The 20,406-nt window shown below is 44.5% G+C and overlaps 2 protein-coding genes across 4 annotated transcripts in view; one reads left to right on the top strand and one right to left on the bottom strand.

Annotated features, from left to right (window-relative positions):
* Positions 1-20,406, top strand: part of NFE2L2 (NFE2 like bZIP transcription factor 2) — a 34,142-nt gene that overhangs the window by 6,566 nt on the left and 7,170 nt on the right. The gene's annotated exons all lie outside the window — the stretch shown is intronic.
* LOC132013018 (securin-like) lies at positions 6,052-6,814 on the bottom strand. Its single transcript, XM_059392797.1, has one exon. It carries the CDS (start codon positions 6,804-6,806, stop codon positions 6,111-6,113), a length of 696 nt encoding a protein of 231 aa, XP_059248780.1. The 5' UTR covers positions 6,807-6,814; the 3' UTR covers positions 6,052-6,110.

Raw genomic sequence — 20,406 nt, 5'->3', positions numbered from 1 at the left:
TGCGGAACTCGATCCCAGGACCCTGAGATCATGACCTGAGCCGAAGGCAGCGGCTTAACCCACTGAGCCACCCAGGCGCCCCCAGGCCTTATCCCTCATTAAATGAAAAGTCTGTGATGATGGGACCCAGGCAGCAAGTTTTTGTTTCGTTTTTGTTTTTAAAGCTTCTGAAAAGGGATTCCAGTATGCAGTCAGGTTTATGAACCAATGCCCAAGCTCAGGTCTTGGTACCCATCGAAGATATGGTATTCGAATGTCTGTCTTAAATCCATGAAAAGAAGTGGTTTTATATTTGATCACTGACCTTCACAACCTAAGGTTACACCTAAATCTGGGAACTCTTTTAAGATGCCTGGCAAAATGTTTGAAATTCAGTATATATAACTTGAGCTCTTTAAGCTCTTGAAGTTGATTTGGGTGGCGATTTTGTTATCAAAACGTTTTCTCCAAGTGGGTCAGAATTTTCCTGTCCTTGGTGGGGAACGTGACCTGTGATTGGGACTCGCACAGAAAAGGCAGTGAGGGCTGTGTGCTTGGGTACATGCAGGGGAGCCTGGCGGTCAGGACAGACTTTGCTTTATTCCAGGAAGTTCCTTGCTCTGCATTCCTTGGCCTCATTATCCTATTTAAAAAGAACAAAAACCTTAAATCTACAAGGCAGCTTTTAGCAATTCATTTTTTTTGACTCCCTGTGTTCTGCCTGGTGAAGTCTACTTTATATTTCTACCTCAGTGGCTGCAAGATGTACTTAGCTGAATAGCTTTCTGCTGTACGTCTTTGAAAACTGAGGCTAATTTCTGTATCATTTGCGAGTGTTAAATGGCACAGGAGTACCCCGGGGAGAACTGAAGGTGGTTCGGGGCCTTCTGAAGCTGGCGTAGCCCCGCCTGGCGGACGGGGTGGGAACAGGCAGCGCGCTCCAGCCTCTGCACAAAATAACACACATGCATGTAGAAGCCGGCCTATTCCAGTCTGCGGAATTAGAATCCAGGGGAGAAGGATTATGGTGTTTTGTTGCTTTCTGTGAACAGAACTGGAACACAGGTATGACACACAGTGAACCGTAGTGTTCTGTAGAATGCTGCTGCTTCTATAGGAGCTTGAGGTTTGACCTTTTTGCTGCTCTGTTTTATAGTATTGAATTGATCGGGGAGTCTTGCTGCTGTGTCTGCAGTGTTGAGGAGCCTTGAATTTTTTGATACAGGGGGAAATAAAAAGTATTAACATTAAAATTCTGGTAATGAAAACCACCCAAAACAAAAACTGTATTTTTTAATTGAAGTAGGGAAAAATTTGAAGTTGTTTTTGTTCTTGGTAAGTCTTAATGAAACATAATTAAAATATACATTGAGAGAACAGCCCCAAAGGACAGGAACAGGGCTGGTTTACATTGTGCTAGCTGTGGGCCCTGGACTGTGTGTTTTTCTGCTGGTTCCCAGGCTGAGATGAGGACCAAGAATAAGAACCATTCTGTGAATTCAGGCTTTTTTTTTTCCCCTCCTCCAGAGACAAAGGCTCACCCTGTGCTGGCAAATTCTTTTTTTTTTTTTTTTTTTTAAGATTTTACCTATTCGACAGAGAGAGATCAAAAGCAGGCAGAGAGAGAGGAAAAAGCAGGCTCTCCCAGGAGCAGAGAGCCGGATGTGAGGCTCGATCCCAGGACCCTGGGATCATGACCTGAGCTGAAGGCAGAGGCTTTAACCCACTGAGCCACCCAGGTGCCCCCTGTGCTGGAAAATTCTTTACCCAGCTGCGTGTTTGAGAGAATCCTTGGGGCAGTGGATTGAGAATAGGATGATGACTCTGTGAAGGAAAATATCAGGTTCTATTTGACATGGGGGAAAGGTTCTATCATGAAAGGGAAAGAGATTGGGAGGAAAAAGAAAACTAGCTTAAGGGATTTCTTTTAATGAACCCAGGGAGAATATAATCCTTTTGGATTCTTCCTGAGGAATTTTTTTTTTTTTTTAATTTATTTGACAGAGATCACAAGTAGGCAGAGAGGCCGACAGAGAGAGAGAGGAGTAAGTAGGCTCCCTGCCAAGTAGAGAGCCCGATGTGGGGCTCGATCCCAGGACCCCTGGGATCATGACCTTAGCCAAAGGCAGAGGCTTAACCCACTGAGCCACCCAGGCTCCTGGACCTGGAATTTTTAACTGAAGATCTTCTAAATCTTACTACTTTGCAGCTTGCCCTTAGATTCTCTATGTGAGGACAGGGAGAGCATTTTCGAGTATTTACTTGTGCTGTTTACACTCATAACCTTTAGTTCTTGTAATGACCCTGATAATACAGGTTTGGGTCGTTCTTGAGAAAACTCTTTGGAGAAGTTAAGGAGTCCAGAGTTCAATTTAGGAAACCAGAAACCACATGATATTTCAAGCAGGGAATTTAATATAGGAAATTAGTTCTTTAGGTGATGGGCAGACAACCCAGAGATGAGCAGCCAGAAGTTGGCACCATGTCAGGAGCTGGCAGCCCTGAGATGAAAGCTCTCCCTCCCACCCCCCAGCACCCCTCCTGTACCCCTTCTAGTTAGCTGAGTGCACATATGTGACCACTGGGCAATTCAGTCATAATGTAGTCTTAGAAATTCCTGTGGAGGACAGACACAGTCTCCACTCAGGGAGTTCCCAGTTTGGGGGAGTGCCCCCATTGTTGCTGGGTCATGTGCTTCTTTCCCCTTTGAGGTGTCCCTGGGATGCAAGGGCAGGATAGATTACGCTTAGGGCTGCTTCTGGTGTTGCTGAAGGACTTTGGCCTCTGGGTCCTGAACTTGGGGAGTTCAGAAAGGAGGGGGAAAATATCTTGAGAGCTGGGGAACCTCACATCTTTTCTCATTGATCCTAATAAATAAAGCCTTTTCTTGCGCAGAGAGATGGGAATAGAAATGACTCCCCTAGATAGCTCATCCTTCTCCCTTTCTTCAGCATTGCTGGTGAAGGTGGTAATGGGTGGGGGCGGGGAGGACAATTATTCTTTGCAGTTCACCTTTTACCAACTCACTAACTCACTTCTGGTGTGAAAAAGAGTCAGCCTTTTGATGTTACAAGACATCTGAATAGAGACAGCTAGCGATTTTGTAGGGAAGGGAAGGAAGAGAAGCTAACGATCACTGAACACCTGCTAGCACTGTAGTAAGTCTTGGGCATGTTCTCTTACTTGATCTTGACAATAAATCTATGGTGATAAGAGCCATTACCTCCATTTCACAGACGAGGAAACCTATTCAAAGAGGTTAATTAAGTAACTTCTCCAGGGCCATGGCCCTTCCAATGGCAGAACAGGAATTTAGAATGCCCATAGTCCCTGTCCTCCCCTCCCTGTTTTCCTCCTTCCTTCCATTTCTTCTTTGCTTGTCTAATGACTGTGAGTGTTGTGTTAGGTGCTCAAGAGTGAGGGGGACTCCTTTACAAAGATGAATCAAGGCAGTGTCCCTACCTCATGGATCTTGCTCAGTGTTTATCGGAAGGAGTGAGTGCTGCTGGCACAGGGGCTGGACTTCTCTTTGGTGTGGAGGACTGTCCCACATTCCAGGATGTTCAGCACCATTGTGACAACTAGAAAATCCGTTCTTCATCCCCATCCAGGATCAATTGCTCCACGGGGGTAGTCCCAGCCTCATTGGAACCACGGTGATCCGCCAACTTCTAGAGCTATTTTGAAGCTAGGACGTTACTGTTCCCAGGAAAGCTAAGGATATTACAGTAATCCCTTATTATCCGTGGGGATAAGTTCAGGACCCCCAGTGGATGCCTGAACCCAAGATAGTGCTAAACCCTATACATACTATGATTTTCCTATACCTACATACCTGGGACAAAGTTTAATTTATTATTTAGGCACAGTAAGAGATTAACAACAGCATGATAAAAATAGAACAATTGTAACAATGTAATGTAATAAAAGTTAAGAAGTGGTCTCTGAAAATACTATACTATACTCACTCTTCTTGTGAAGACGTCAGATGATAAAATGCCCACGTAATGAGATGAAATGAATGACGTAGGCCTTGCTATGGCTGCTGTTGACCCTGTGACAATACATCAAGAGAGGATCATCTGCCTCTGGACCTTGGTTGACTGCAGGTCACTGAAAGTGGTGGAGAATGAAACCGCGGATCAGGGGCCTCTCCATGGGTCCTTCCCTTGTTCTTTGTAGGGAAGCCCCCATCTCCTCAGATGGCAGCGTATTCACACCTTTTATTCCGAACTAGAAGGGAGTGATAGAGAAAGTGATGAAAGCTCCAGAAACGAGAAAGCCAAGTACATTTCATTTATTCCGGTCGAGTGTCGGGTCGAGTGTCGGGTCCAGTTCACTTAACACAGAGTTCAGTGTCATTTGATGCCCTAATCCTTCCCCTGCTGATAGTTACCATTTCTCAGGCCTACAGCTGCAGGGAACCTGTCCTCACAAGATAAACTACACATTGTTTCAAGTTTTCAAGATGAAGTTAAAGGTCATGTACCATTATCTCTCTGGGTCTTTACTGCCATTTCTACTGGGACTTCGTGAAGAAGTCTTGAATACTGCATATAGAATAGTTGAAGAGGTTAAGACCTTATGGTAATAGATCGATGCTTTGAAAAAAGTCAGAATATGGGGGCCAAGTGAGTTTGCCATGTTTGACCGTCAGTCTGAGGGATATAACTGTTGTCCTGTAAGAACATACACTTAGCATTTATGTTGACTGATGTGTTACTCAGGTTGCAAGATTCTTTGGTGGATATTTGAAGATACTATCTTGTTGATTCCCACAAAAAATCAATTATATGGTTAACTTGAAGGGGGGAGGTGTTTATAGTTTTTAAGGTGTGATACATTGTTTTTAATAGAGCACCCAAGGAGTAATTTGAAGTATTGGTAACTATGAAGTGAATTTAATAATTAAATAATTTTTCTGTGGCTAGTAGTTGGGTCATAACTGATATCAAACATGGTATCTTTGTTATTTAATTATTTAAATAATTAGAATTCTTTGATCCCAGATGCCTTAGGTATTCAGTTAAAATACTGAATCCTGAGCCTAAATGAGTACTTAACTCATTCCACAAATATTTATTAGGTACTTACACACCCTAGGAACTTCCAGGGCATGAAATTAATAGATAATACCAAGATAATACAGCAAATGTGTTGTCTCTTCTTGAAGGACTTTTGCTGTTCAAATAGCCCTCCTCCCAATCAATCCCTTTGCTCTTTGTAAACCTAGATTGTACATGTTTCATATCCATGAGCATAAATTACTTTACATCTGTGTCCCCTCTGCTTATGGTATGACTTTCTCTAGGGCAGGGACAAAAAATGTGTGTTTGTTTGTTTGTTTAAGATTTTATTTATTTATTTGCCAGAGAGAGAGAGGGAGCGAGCACAGGCAGGCTGAGTGGCAGCAGAGGCAGAGGGAGAAGCAGGCTCCCTGCCGAGCAAGGAGCCCGATGTGGGACTCGATGTCAGGACGCTGGGATCATGACCTGAGCTGAAGGCAGCTGCTTAACCAACTGAGCCACCCAGGCATCCCAAAAAATGTTTTTTATTCATTTTTATAACTCTGGTGTCTGGCATCGTGCCTAGTGTCCATGTAGTAGTAGTTGCTCAGTAAAGTGAGGGCAAGCCTGTTCCTGCCCCCCATGAGCTTGGTATTTATACGAGCTCATGGTGACGTGTGACAGTTCTGTGACAGTACAGAGGAGAAAATGTTATTTCCAACTGGGGTACTCAGAGGCGACATCCTGGAGGAGGTAGCGTTTTAACTAGTTTTTGTTGTTTTAAGTCAGTCATATTTCTTTGGCTCACACTTCTGTTGGAAGCCTCAAGAAGGGTGCAGGCAGGAGCTATGCTCTGGCAACCGATTGGGTCACTAGGGGTGAAAAGGTTAATCTGGGGCTGACTGTAGAGAGTCCTACAGTGCCCACAGGTGCTGTTTCAGGTTTTATGTACAGAGCTCAAAATCACAGGCTTTGAAAAGGGCAAGACACGTGAGTTGGATGTGGACAGGAAGTTGTTATGGCCCATGAATCAGAAGAGGGATGGGCTGGAGGCCCGTTTTTTTTTTTCTGTTAAAGAGTTGCTTTATTAATACAAAACATACAAACTATTAAACGCTAAGTAGTTTAAATATCTAAGTCATAGCAAACAGGTGGCAATTCAACATCCAGGGTCGACAGAACATTTGGAGACTGCAACAGATTAGACTTCCATGGTGGAGAGGGTATCTTCAGAGGTGAAGGGGGGCCCAGGTGTAACAGCTTTTCAAGCTCCCTCTCCTCATCAAGGATCATGAGAGGCACTCCATTCAAGGGGAGGTGTGCAATCTGGTGTTCTTCAGGCAGGTCGAAACTCTCAAAATCTAAAGGATTGAAGGGAAAGAATTTTTCTATTTCTGGGTAGGTGTCATCAGAGGCAGGAACAGAGCTTTTTGCTTTGACAGTCTTCTCAGTCACCTTTTTGGCAGAGAAGGTTGGCTGCTTCTGTTTGAGAGGTCCACTAGTCTTTACTGAATTTTCTGTGGCTCTGTTGACCGTTCCCAAAGCCTTTCTGGCAACTCTAGGTACGGCTGCTTGAGCATCAAACATTTTGCCTACCCGTGGTGTTGAAACCTGAGATCTCCCATCTAAAGCTTTGACTGGAGGCCTCGACCCCAGCTTCAGCCCATCCTTGGGAGCCACACGGGTGCCTGGTTCTCCATTTTCCTTATCAACAAAGATCAGGGTAGCCATTCTGGACCAGCTTCCTCCTCGCGGGACCCGCGCGCCCAGCCAGTCACAAACCCATGGTCCACCCACGTCGGGACCAATAGCCAAACTCATCCAAACTCAAGCTCACACACCCTGCTGTTCCAGTGTTGTAAGAGAAAGCGTTTGCCACTGTATTCATTCCCCTGATGGGAAGGGAGGGAGGAGGAGCCAGAAGTTGCAGCTTTGCTGGAGGGATGGCTCTGTTTTCTTCTCCAAGGTGGCACAGAGGGACTTTGTTTCTTCGGGCCCTCCTCTAAGATTGATTCACTCTTATGGCCTTTATTCAGCTGTTACAGTCTCATCCTTGGCTTCCAAGCCTAGTGATGAGCAGTATTCACCCCAGAGAAGAAAAACAGACAATATCCTCCCTTTTGTCCTCCCCCCGCGTGTTTTGCTTGTGAGCCCCAAGCCAACAGAGGGGGCATCTAACAATACCAGTGGTGGCAGCTGCGGTCTTTCGGGCTCTCCCCAGTGCTGGGCAGGGTGCTCATGCTTCAGCACACTGATCGCCTCCTGTGCACTTTTGATTCTGCCCTGTGAGGTGGACATGATCCCTGTCTTGCAGACAGAGAACCGAGGCCTCAAGAGGCAAAGCTATGGGATATTCCAGTGGCACGTACTTCAGTTTCCTCATCAGTAGAACGGAGAGGACCCTGACCCTGGCGCTCTTATAGTTAAGCCAGAAAAGAACCAGCCCGAGAGCGAGCCCCCTGCACACCTTCAACAAACAGTGGCTGTGCTTGCTTACTGTTACCACGATTGTGTCTCTTCCCAGTCAGGGATGATTGATGTTGGGGGGGCTCAGATTTCTTGAGCACACCTGAAAGAAAAAAAAAAAAAACCTCCTTGAATTCTAGCTGTGTAGTGGCATGAACATTCATGCCCCTTTTTGCTCTTTGCTGTAAACATTCTCCTGTGGTCTTCCTTGTGCATGTCCCTCATCTTGGGCACTGAAGTCTCAGAGACAGAAAACCAGTCCGTGGCAAGACCTCACAAGTGCCCTGGAACCATAGAGGGCCTCCTGCTGCCCTGGTCTCCCCTGGGGGACCCTGCAGCCTTTCTGCCAGATTCCCTGTAGTGATGCGGATAGATAAGCCATCTCATTGAACTCCTTGCCAGACAGACTTCTTCACTCGTGGCAGAATTGCTTACTCTGGGGTTCTGGGTCTGGAAAAGAAGCAGTGTCCACAGGCAAATTGAACGAACAGAAAGAGTTTGGGGAATAGAAGTGTATTAGTACAAGGCCATATCCAAACATGAACTGAGCTGATCCTGCAACCTTGTCCTCTTCCCAACCCTACTCCTTCTTTTAGTCTTTCAGGACTGAAATGTTGCTTTTGTAATAGCTACCCCTGAGTAACTGGCCTTAAGGAATAGAATGGTAAAGGGAAAGAAGACCTTCTAGAAAACCCTTGAGGGGAGATGACACAGCTGAAACTGTCTTATACTCACTACCCTTTGATGTTGCCATACAGATGTCTGTACATAAATAAATTATGACCTCACCTTCTATTTTTTATGTAGTAGTTAGACCCAGAAGCCTAAAAATTAGAGGCTTTTCATGTTCATTTGATATCGCAACAGGAGTTGAACTTATTAACAGCTTTAATGATTCAGCCCTGGTTGTCCTTTATATTTTTAAGGGGCATTACATACTTTTTTTTTTCTCCTACAGAAAACAACTCTGTGAGGCTAGTCTTAGTGTCCCAGTTACTCCTGATAGGGGTGGCACAGTGAGGCCAGGTGGCCAGGTCCAAGCTACTCTCTGCAGTTAGTTAACAGCAGAAGCCTAGCTTATTCTGACCTGGGTTGGATCCCATGGTCATCTAAGAGATGGGGGTCTTTTGCTTCAGTTTCCTTGCTCCAAAAGGGGATGATTATTATACTACCGACCTTGCAGCTTGGTGTGAGTAAATGAGATAATAGACACAAGTACTTGCAGAAGTGTCAAGTACATGGAAAGTGCACAGTAAAGGGTAGGCATCATCATTAGTATGACTTCGATTGCGTCATACCTCTCTTTATCTGGATTTGGAATCCTATGGCACAGTGATCTTTCATTCTCAAATCTTAATGTGGAGGCTCACCAGGTAACCCTTGACTTTACATATTCATTTAACAAGTTAATTGAAAAGATTTACATTAAGGAAGGTAAAAGATTTCTGTACAGATCTTAAGAGCATGAAATAGGGTATGTACACTAATTACAATTTTTCTCCAAGAGGTCCAGCTTGCTGCCTGGCGGTTGGCAACAACAGTGGGTATTGTGCGTCCTCAAACGTTTGCATCTGAAAGTAGCTGAAATAGTTTGCCAGCTCAGCGGTAATTCATATCCTTAGTTGGAACAGATAGTGCTTCCCCATCACCTAAGCCCCCTGTGTCTCCCCCATTCTTCCGATGACCTTTGCAATAGTCTGGTATTTGTGTGGCATCTGGACTAGACAAGTGCTGAGGGACCATCAAGGTCCGGTCAGTCATTAAGAGCCCCGTTAGGCATTCAGAGTCACACTGGCGCTTGCAGGTCGCTGTAGTAGCTTTTTACAAATAATTGCTAGCGGCATAAGTACTACCTAGTGAAGTTTGGAAGACTTAATGCTCCCATTGTATCCTCAGGAAGAAATTTGCAAAACAGAAGAGTTGGCTCACTATAATTTTTCCCATAGGAGTGTGGAGGGCTGACTTTGTTAAGTTCCCTCTGAGCTGTGCCCCATCATTAACCAGCTTGTCACTTCTGAGCCCTTGAAATGGGACTAATGCAACGTAGAAACTGAATTTTTAATTTCAGTGGATTTTACTTTAAGCTTAACTAAAAAAAAAAAAATTAGAACAGAAATGGTGTTAAGATTTTTTGTTACTTTTATTCTGGGAGTGCACTACACGTGATGTGGTCATGACCATGAGATCTGTTGTAGTGGATATTGAGTGTGCTCTCCACGTCTGATACCTCACTGATAATTTTAAATTTTTGGTTATGTGTTAAAATGATTTTTTTAATTTATTGGATTAAATATCTTGTTAAAATTAAATTCACCTTTTTTTTTTTTGTCTTTTCACTAAGGCTACTAAAAATTTTTATTTTTTTTAATAAGATTCTTTTATTTATTTGACAGAGACAGATCACAAGTAGGCAGAGAGGCAGGCAGAGAGAGAGGGGGAAGCAGGCTTCCTGCTGAGCAGAGAGCCTGGATGCGGGGCTCTATCCCAGGACCCTGAGATCATGACCTGAGTTGAAGGCAGAGGCTTAACCCACTGAACTGCCCAGGTGCCCCCCCCCCCAAGTTTTTAAATGATACAGGTGGCTTGCATTATTTTTCTGTTGGACAGTACTGCTTTAGAGCATCTATTACAGATAGCTAAAATTAGCTTGTCTTAAAATTCAAAATTAGATTTCAGACTTACATTTTGGACATCATACAGTCAGAGGTATTTAGAGGAAGGGATCTTAGGAGTTACCTAACCCAGGCTTGTCCTTTGTCAGAGGAAGAACCCGGGGCTAAAACATACGGTTAAATGGCAGGACTAGATGGGGACTGGAAACCGGTGTTCTTGATAGCCTACTTACTGCCTTGGGTCTGTGGTTTGGTTGGCCTTGGAAAGGGCTGCAAAGAACTTAAACTTCCCCAGCTGCAGTCTGAAGAAAAGGCTTTTCAGAAGAAATTATTTTCCATGGTAAGGAAAAATAATTTTTTTGCTTTGCCTACCAGTGGACAGGATGGTCGATTTCGGGTTTGACATGTGTTTTTGTTGGGCTGTATAATGATAGTCATGGGGGAATAGTAATAAGGTAAAAATAATTCCCATGCTTTGTGTGAACATTTACTTTGGAAACCTCCACACATCAAGCTTTCATACTTTAAGAAGTCCTGTTCCCAAAGCCAGAGGATTTTAAACCAGACCACAGCTTTTGTCCTTGAGAAAAAGGCTAAGAGCTTGACTTCATGTATTTATTCTTTAGGTAGGTTGTCTTAGGTCATTTGGTAAAAGTCTAGGTCTGTTTTATGGTATTGTTTTACAAGGGTAGAAAAACTGATTGAAAGAAAGAAGCCACCACAAACTACAAGGAACACTCTTAGAGCGAACCTGAATTTTATTTGTATTTTGAGGCATTATGATTTACCAGGTGGTGATTCGATTTATGAGTATGTCCATCAGATTAGAGGAGGCTGCTTCTGCCTAAAACACAGGTGACAAGTATGCAACCTTTGACATGCAGCCCTTCTCAACCTCAGTTTCTTCATCCCGCTGATGTTCACACAGAGTAACGTGAGGATTAAATGACGTAAGAACGCACGTGAGAGGTGCTTGGGAGACTCAGTTGGGGAGTCTTTCTGACTCTCGATTTCGGCTCCGGGTCATGATCTCAGGGCTGTGAGATCGAGAGCCCCGAGGTGGGCTCCACCCTGGGCATAGAGTCTGCTTAAGATTCTCCGTCTCCCTTTCCCTACCCCTTTGCCCCTCGCTGGCGTGCACATGTGCTCACTCACTCTCTCCCTCTTTGACATTAAAAAAAAAAAATGTTTGTGAAAGAGCTTTCTGATCTTAAAGCACTGTGTTATGGGCTGCTGTCTTCAATGGCTTTCTTTCTCATACATAGTATAGAACTAGCTCTTGGACTGCACTTGTTCTCAGTGAACCTTGATGATTCCATCAAGTTTGGAATGTGCATTTAGTGGGTCCATGGCCTTATCTCTGGGATTTGGGGATTTGGAACACTGTCCCCTCTGTCCACATTGATTCTGAGTTGCTTTTGTTGTGGTAGCAGAGACGATCTGCCTGAAGCGGCTTACCTCTCTTGTGTTGAACAGGGGCAGTCTTCAGGAAGCTATTTAGAGCTTGGGAGTGACGGAAGGAAAGTCCTGCACAGAAAAAGGCATGTTAGACATTGGTCAAATAACAGGGTTTTATAGGCCATTAATTTGGCTGCATGAGTCAGTGCCACACAACAGTTTTGTGAAGGTCTGTTTTCAGAGTAATTCCTAATATTTCTTGTGTCCTAAGTAATAGACGTTGCAGTAGAAAGTCCCCCTTAAAATCTAATTTGTGTTAGGTTGACCATATGACCCCTCCTTGGTTCTGCTTCATCATATGAGACCTAGGGACAGTTACTCATTTAGCTTCTCATGGCTTCAGGAACCTCATTTATAAACCTGGGGTTTGGACTGTGGTCTCCCAAGATCACGGTCAGCTGTCCTTAGTCTGCGTACTCTAAATGTAATTTAATAACCAAGAAACCTCTGTTCCTGAGAGATTCATTCCAAGAAAGAATGCTTTCTCCTAGTCTTTAAGAACTTGGGAGAAGGGCAACTAGGCTGGACTTGCTTTTTTTCTTTGACATTTGCCTTGTCCATGAGAAAGGCAGAGGTTTCTGGTTCTGCCTGACCTGCTTGGTATTTCCGCTGTTGAGGCCTTGCCCGGCCTCTACCTTACCTGTGTGTACCGCTGGCCTCTCCTTCTCTTGCTCCTACAAATGTTCGCTAGCTCCAAAGGCAACAACCAAGGTTAAGTTGGCAGGAGCAAGGCTGGACCTAGACTGGTGGTTAGAGAAGATCTGCTTGCTGGTCAACCTACTGTGATGTTTATCCACTGTTAGCCTTAATTTCATTATTAAAAGGTAGGGGGGGGGCTGGTCTTGAAATGGTTCTGGAGTTAACATAGGAGATCTTGTACAGTTAATACACGTTTATCGTGAGGGTACCACATACCAATATGATACAGGTACGCTGGACACGTGAGTGGGAGATGGGCACCCCACACAGTGTTGGGGGTAGTGTAAAAGGCACAGCTGCTGCGCAGAGCTGTCCGGCAGTATCTGACCTCATGACGGTGCCCGCGCAGTTAGCCCTTGAACAACACAGGTTTGAGCTGTGCTGGCCAGGTCTGCTTATACACAGATGTTTTTGGCTATTTTCTCTTTCTTCTGATTTTTCTTAATAATGTTTTTCTTTTCTCTAGCTTACTTTATTGTAAGAATATAATGTATAATGCATAGAACATACAAAACCAGTGTTAATCTACTGTTTGTTACTGGTGAGGCTTCTGGTCCAAAGTTACACATGGGTTTTTTTGTTGTTTTGTTTTGTTTTAGATTTTATTTATTTTTTAGACACAGAGAGAGAGAGAGAGAACACAAGTAGGCAAAGTGCAGGCAGAGGGAGAGAGAGAAGCAGGCTCTCTGCTGAGCAAGGAGCCCGATATGGGACTCGATCCCAGGACTCTGGGATCATGACCTGAGCCAAAGGCAGCCACTTAACCGACTGAGCCACCCAGGCGTCCCTACACATGGGTTTTTGACTGTGGGGAGGTTGGTGCCACTGACTTCCACGTCATTCAAGGGTCAGCTGTATTGTTTGACCCAGCAGTTCCACTTATAATTCTGTATTCCACGGGTGTCTTCACACACTTATGGAATGATTTCTGTACAAGGATATTCATTATAGTGTTATTTGTTGTAGTAAAAGATCCAAAAATCACTTCAAAACCCATTGAGGGACTAATGAAATGATTATATTATGAAATAATACATTATTCTTGTGCATCTTTATGGTGAAATACCGCTCAGCCATTAAAAATAATGGAACCAGGAGTCTGGCTGGCTTCATCAGTGAAGTGTGTGACTTGATCTCAGGGTCATAAGTTCAAGCTGCATGTTGGGTATAGAGATTACTTAAAAATAAAATCTTAAAAAATAATAATAATACTAGAACATCTCTATGCCCTGATTTAGAACTGTCTCCAAAATACATTAGAAAGCACAATGATAATACGCTATTTGTGTGTATTTAATAGACTATCTTCCTAAGAAAACACAAAAAATTGATGCCAGCAGTTGCCTTGGGGAAGGTAACTAGGTGATTACTTTTGCATCTTTTAAATTCTGTACCACAAACACATGTGTTATCTATTTGAAAAAGAACATTGTCCTGCCCTAAAGTCGTTCGCAGTTGAATCAGAGCATTTTAAGAGAACGCAGAGAGGACATAAGGAAGTATGGGGTAACTACTGTCTTTACAGGAAGGTAGAGTGAGATGTGGATGTCTCCTGGTACAGCTAAGTCCACCTGATTTGCCAGCAGTCACCAGGGCAGCAGGTCTGAGTGTAAAGAGAGTCAGCTTCCAAGTCTTCCTGGCCTGCCTGGGGAGGGGGCACTGGGGCTAAAGCAGTTTCCAGACCTTGTCCTGCTGGGGCGTGAATGCCAGGCAGCGGCCCCATGGCTTGGGAAGAGCTGGGCAGGCCCAGAGTCTGTTCTGAGTTGGAGTCCTGGCTCTGCTGCTTGCCAGACATGTGATTTGGGGCAGGGTTCCTTGGTGCCCAAAGCGCAAGTGTGTTCATCCCTAAATGAAGATAAACCAGCTCCCTGGGGCACTGCGGGGAGGTCGGAATGAGATCTTGCCCGCGAATAGCCCATGAGTGCTTGGCAAAGGCCAGCTGTAATAAGAGCCCACAGGCTGGCAAGTTAGAGCAAGAGAGGTTCATTTAAAAATTAAGATGGAGCAAAAATGTATCAGTGTATCTTTTCCCTTCTGCCAAATAACTTGGAAGAGTTGCAGAGTAGAGAAGTTGGTAGTTTGGGAATCCTTGACCTCTGACCTTGGGGCAAGTCATTTCATCCTCAGGCCTGTTTCCCTGTTTGAAAAATGAACGGGGCGTCTGTGTGAGCTCTGTGGTCCCTTCCAGTTGCAGCATTCTGTGACCATGTGGCAGGAGCAGTAGTGCCCAGCTCAGCTGACACGAGTCACGCTGACAGAGAAGTCCACATGGGGAGGAGGTCTCTGCATCGGAGAATTGTCCTTGTTCTGGAGAAGCCGCGCCCCTGTGGGGAGAATGGGCGGGCACACACTACCACCACCAAGAGAGGAGACCAGGAATGCCTAAAGTAAGCGGAGTGGTGAGGTGTTCATCCTTCTCTGTTCTCTCCACCTCCATTACCTCCTTTGCTTTCAGATGTTCGCTTGGAGTAGACCTTTGCAGACCAGGTGTAACCCTTGTTTATCGAGTGGGACATTCACGTCCACATAATTGTGACTCTGTTGGTTGTGACCTCGCTGAGGTCTGTCTGTGCAGTTTAGTGATACTTGCCTTCATGCTGCCTTGGCTTCTGTGTGCCGCTCAGCGTGTCCGAACTAAGATCAGAGACTGTCTTTGTTTACGGTCCCCCCGGGCCCCTTGCACAGTTGCTGGTGTCTGAGAGGTGCTCTGTACACACGTGTTAGATGGGGAGGCGGAGTGATGATCCGTGTACGGTAGTTACAGGCACAAGTCTTGTTGCTCTTGACCCACCCCCCTTATTATAACTCCCACCATCCCAGTAAAATGAGGTTTTAGCCATCAGCAGCTCATTTTTTTTTTTTTCAGGAAATAACTTCATACTCAGAAGACGGCATGTTAAAAAAAAAAAGCTAAAAAGCAGACCCCTTAGAATGTATTTTAACAAACCTACAATTTAAAAAGGAAAGCAAAACTTAGTGTTTTAGGTAGTTTCTATGTATTACCACATTTCCTGTGTCTGTATTTAATATTCAGCATGCACCCTCGCCCTGGCAAACAAGGTCTCTGGCTAGTGGCCGTCACCTACCACATAGTGCTTACTCAGCCTCCCAGCCTGGGTGACTGACTCCCCTGATTCTTACTTCTTTTTTTTTTTAAGATTTTTATTTATTTATTTGACAGACAGAGATTATAAGTAGGCAGAGAGGCAGGCAGAGAGAGAGAAGAGGAAGCAGGCTCCCTGCTGAGCAGAGAGCCCCATGCAGGGTTTAATCCCAAGACCCTGGGATCATGACCTAAGCCAAAGGCAGAGGCTTTAACCCACTGAGCCACCCAGGCGCCCCTGATTCTTACTACTTAAAGCTAATAGTAGACAGTTAAATCTGAAAAGGAGCTTTAAGCTTGAAATAAATAATTTCTTTTTATAAATGCATGACCCTGGGGCACCTGGTTGGCTCAGATGGTTAAGCATCTGCCTTTGGCTTAGGTCTTGATACAGGGTCCTGGGATCCAGCCCCTCATCAGGCTCCCTGCTCAGCAGGGAGCCTGCCTCTCCCTCCGCCTGCCACTCCCCCTGCTTGTTCTCTATCTCTCTCTTTCTGACAAATGAGTAAGTAAAATCTTAAAAAAAAAAAAAAAAAAAAAAATGCAGGACCCAAAGAGGGTGAAGGATCACACAGGGTGTTTAGAAGTATCAGAAGTGGCTGTAAAGAGCCCAGCCTTTGAGTTGTGCTAGAGCACTGCTCCTCTCTCCTGGCGGCCACCCTGTTGGAGGAAGGCACACCAGGATGGGCAGACAGCGCTGTTGGACCTCAGCGTGGATGGGTGAGCCAAAAACAAATGCAAAAGAGGGGCGCCTGGGTGGCTCAGTGGGTTAAGCCTCTGCCTTAGGGTCAGGTCATGGTCCCAGGGTCCCCACATCAGGCTCACTGCTCAGTGGAGCCTGCCTCTCTGCCTACTTATGAACTCTGTCTGTCAAATAAATAAAATCTTTTTTTAAATAATGCAAAAGAGGGGCACCTGGGTGGCTCATTGGGTTAATCCTCTGCCTTCGGCTCGGGTCATGATCTCAGGGTCCTGGGATCGAGCCGCACATCCAGCTCTCTGCTCAGCAGGGGGCCTGCTTCCTCCTCTCTGCCTGTGTCTCTGCCTCTTATGATCTCTGTCTGTCAAATAAATAAATAAAATCTTTAAAAAAATAAAAAAATTAAAAATGCAAAAGAGTTTATAAAAATGTATCATCAAGTTTGCTTATCAAACCAAGCCATTCTCCTGGCAAACTCAGGGTAAGCTGTCGTCCTAGAAGCCCTCACAGGCCTGGCAGCCCCATCCACCCAAATACCCAGAAGAAGTCTGTTGGGACACAGGTGTGAAACTTCTCATGGAAGAGTTGGATCTGTATACTTTTTGCAGCAGGTGGGCTCACCGACCCTTTTGGAAATGCAGTGTCCTTTCCGACTTCTTTTTGGCTAGACACGTACATGCCTCCTGAGCAAACCAGCAGTCCAAGTTCCTATTCTGTTCACTGTCTGGTTTTGCTTTATCTTTGTATTGTGTTTGCAGCTTGTAGACAAGCATAATGGGTGAGAGTTCCAGTAAACCGGCTGGATCATATTTCTTAGACTGAGTCATTGCTGAGAAACTTGTTTGTGAACAGGAAGCAGCCCATGAAAATGTCTGTGCATAGTAACACGCCAGACTCGGGAAACTGGACCGTTTTCCAGTTGCGAGACAGAAAGTTGGGAAGGATGGTTCTAGTCCTCAGGGAAGAGCAAACTTGTGATCTTGGTATATGTGAGAGAATATTTATTGTTAGAAATCGCTGGTTGTTGAAGATTGGGGAAGTAATCGTCCGTAAGATTTCTCTAAAAGGAAAACTTGGACTAGTGGTAACTATTACTACTTACTAGGAGCCTCTGCAGACATAGAACTTTGTTAGGCCAGTTATTTTTAAAAATGGAGCTGTAGTTACACAGAAGTTAACTCAGTGACATCTGTACTTGACCTAGATGGCTGAAAGGCCCCTTCCACACCTAACATTCTGTGGTTTTACATATGAGCATACATACACACACACACACACACACACACACACACACCACTTTGTGACTCTTATCTACTTCACAGTTACTGTAGCAAATATATTTAAATGTTAGCCCACCAGACCAGTAGAACCAACAGTGCAAGAATAACCTGTCATCTGCCTTCTCTAGAATGCTCACTGAAAAAACAATTGGCATTGTGTTGTCTATCTTCTACCTTTTTTTTTTTAATTAATTTAATTATTTGTGAGAGTGAGCACAAGCAGGGGGAGCAGCAGGCAGAGGGAGAAGCAGGCTCCCCAGCGCATTACTCAGTCCTAGAACCCTGGGATCACAATCTGAGCCGAAGGCAGAGGCTTAACCAGCTGAGCCACCCAAGTGTCCCTGTTGTGTATCGTCTTGTAATGAAGCAGTGGAAGAGAAGCTAAGAGAAATGAATGGGCAGATAATTATTTATGAAATATAATAGTCTTCAGTGAAAAATATTTTAAAACCACACCTGCTTGTTGTCATTTTTTTTTTTTATATTTTATTTATTTATTTGATAGAGACAACAAGAAAGATAACAGAAGCAGCACTCCCCTGCTCAGCGGGCAGCCCGATGTGGGGCTCAGTCCCAGGACCCTGGGATCATGACCTGAGCCAAAGGCAGATGCCCGACGATTGAGCCACCCAGGCGCCCCTTCATTTTACTTGATTTATTAAGGACTGTGACTTGTGAGTCAAGAAGAGATTTGTTGTTTTATCATTCCTTCAGAATTTGAGCAGGCCCTTGGTTGTGTTGTAGCCCACTTGGCTCTTCATGTCCGATAGCAGGATAGGACTTGTTCCATCTGGTTTTGATAAAAAATATTTGAGTATCTTCTGTCAAAAAAATACTAACCCAGATACCCAGATTTCATTTTCAGATGAATAATGTAACCACCTGGGCATAATCGAAAGACTGACATGAATGGGGATCTTGGACTCTGAATGCCAGTAATTAATATTTGGATGAAGGAGAGATCTCAAGGAGAATAGACTTTAAAAGCCTCATTTATTACTTTCTTAATGGTAATACATGATTTTTAGGAGTAGCTGGAGACATGGTTTCATGCTTACACAGTAAAATAGAAAGTGAGGAGTTTTCATTTTCTGTTCACAAGCTTCGTACTCTACAGAGTTAATTTTTTAAGTTGATTGGTGATTTGTTTTTAGAAGCAAACTTCCCACTGCCTTCCCATCCTCAAGACAATAAAGTACGGGAGAGGGAGGGGAGGGCAGTGGGTTGGGAGGTGCAAGTCTCATTTACATGTGTGAATATATTATAGAAGCCATTTTATTTTTCATTTCAGATATTTTCCCAGAGCTTCAGATTACAGAATTTCTTAAGAGGAGATGATGCTATCTTGCCTTATCTTTTTTAATTTTTTGGATCATCTGAGTATGAAAAATGCTGACTTGTTCAAGGCCTTTCTCCTTTCTTTATCCTGGAACAGAGATGTTTGTTTTGAAGTGGTATAAGTTAATAATCCAACTTCAGATTCCCCGTAAAATGTGTAATAGATTACACAGATGGCAAATGATGATATATACATTTTAAATATGAAGAATTCCTTTGGACCAGATGGTGATTTAATGCGAATTGTCAAACATTTATGTTTCTTATTAAATTGTCATCTTTTGTGTAAGCCAAGCTAGTAGCATAATTTGCAACACACCCAGGAATCACTAAAGGACAACAACAAAAAAATTCACGATGCTGAGCGGCTCCATGTGGCGTGTGAAGGCTCGCAGCCAGCTCTTTGCCTAGTCCGAAGGAATACCTGTTGGAATGCCGCGGGAGCTGTCCCCCTGCTTCCCGCTCCTTCCCCAGACTCGACTGAGCTGCCATTTAGCGTGGTGGCCTTCCTCTTCAGGGGCTTGGGAAGGGATTAGAAGCTCTTCTTTCTCAGGGCCTGGGATTTATGTGCCTTACAGCAGTTTTAGCTTTTCCTTAGGCATTTCCCTTCCCCACTGTCCGGTGTCCTGTTCTTGTTTGTTGATGGGCTCCACCCGGACGCCTTCCTCTCAGATGTAGCACGAGTGTCGCAGGGATGGGTCATTTGTGGAAGAAGTCATGTGCCAGTCATGGGGCTCCTTGCAGGAAGTGCTCCCTGCCCGTGAGGGTAGCAAAGAACAGTCCTGAGGCCATGGGGCTCCCCAGCGGCAAGTCTTGGGTGGACACAGTTCTCATTTGCAACATAGAGCTTTGAGGATTTCAAACAATATCAAATCCCCAAAGGCGTGTTCTTTTGAAAATGATGTGGAAATGTGAGTAACACAGAGGATAATACATGAATGCCAGGACAGGAAACCCATTGTTGCTTCATTATAAATTTGATCAGAACATCTGCTTTAAGGAATTCGAGGTGGTTAAGTCTACCCTTGCTTTTATTTTTAAGCAGAAGGTTTCTTTTAGAGATTTTTCATAGCAACAATAAACACTACGTCAAAATAAACTTTAAAACACAGAGGAAAAACCCTCTGAGGACACTTTGAAACCTGTTTTGGGCCCACTGTGACCTCACTGAAGGCTGCCCAGTCTGCATTAAGAACAAGTAGATGTTGTCACTTGAAACCTCTTTTGGTGGCATTCCTGGTAGAGACCGTATGCTCCGGCTGGAGGGGCTGTTCTGCCTCCCTGGGCCGTGCATTGTTTCAGGTCCGAGAACAGGATATTCAAGAGCTGGGCGGGGTGATGCTTTGTGATCTGTGTTGTTGTCCTGTGTTGATAAAGTTCCGTCAAGGTGTCCTTTTCTGAGCATGTTAGGGAAATGTTTAAAAATTGAATCAGTCAAGCTGTGCGTTGAAGGGTAGTCCTGTCAGGAATCTAAGGACAGTTGAATGGGTGTGGGTGGGTGTGTACATGAAAATAAACACAAAAGTGTGTGTTATGTGTTTTGGTTTTCAATGGTTGCACAAGCCCATGAGTCTGTTTCAGACCCTCCCCAAAGGAGGAGGAACCAAGTAGCTTCGTCGCTGAAGGTTGTCACGGTCTCCTGCTACACTTAGGCCCACAGCTTCATGATCATCCATTTGCCCCAAGTGCGATCTCACTCCTATGACAGCGAGTACTAGAACCATCGCTGCCAGCGGCGACATTCGCATAGACTTCACATGTAAAG

This window comes from Mustela nigripes, chromosome 3 (assembly GCF_022355385.1).
Source record: "Mustela nigripes isolate SB6536 chromosome 3, MUSNIG.SB6536, whole genome shotgun sequence".
NCBI lineage: Eukaryota > Metazoa > Chordata > Mammalia > Carnivora > Mustelidae > Mustela > Mustela nigripes.
The sequence above is the reverse complement of the archived record's forward strand: the minus strand, read 5'-3'. Positions and strand labels throughout refer to the sequence as shown.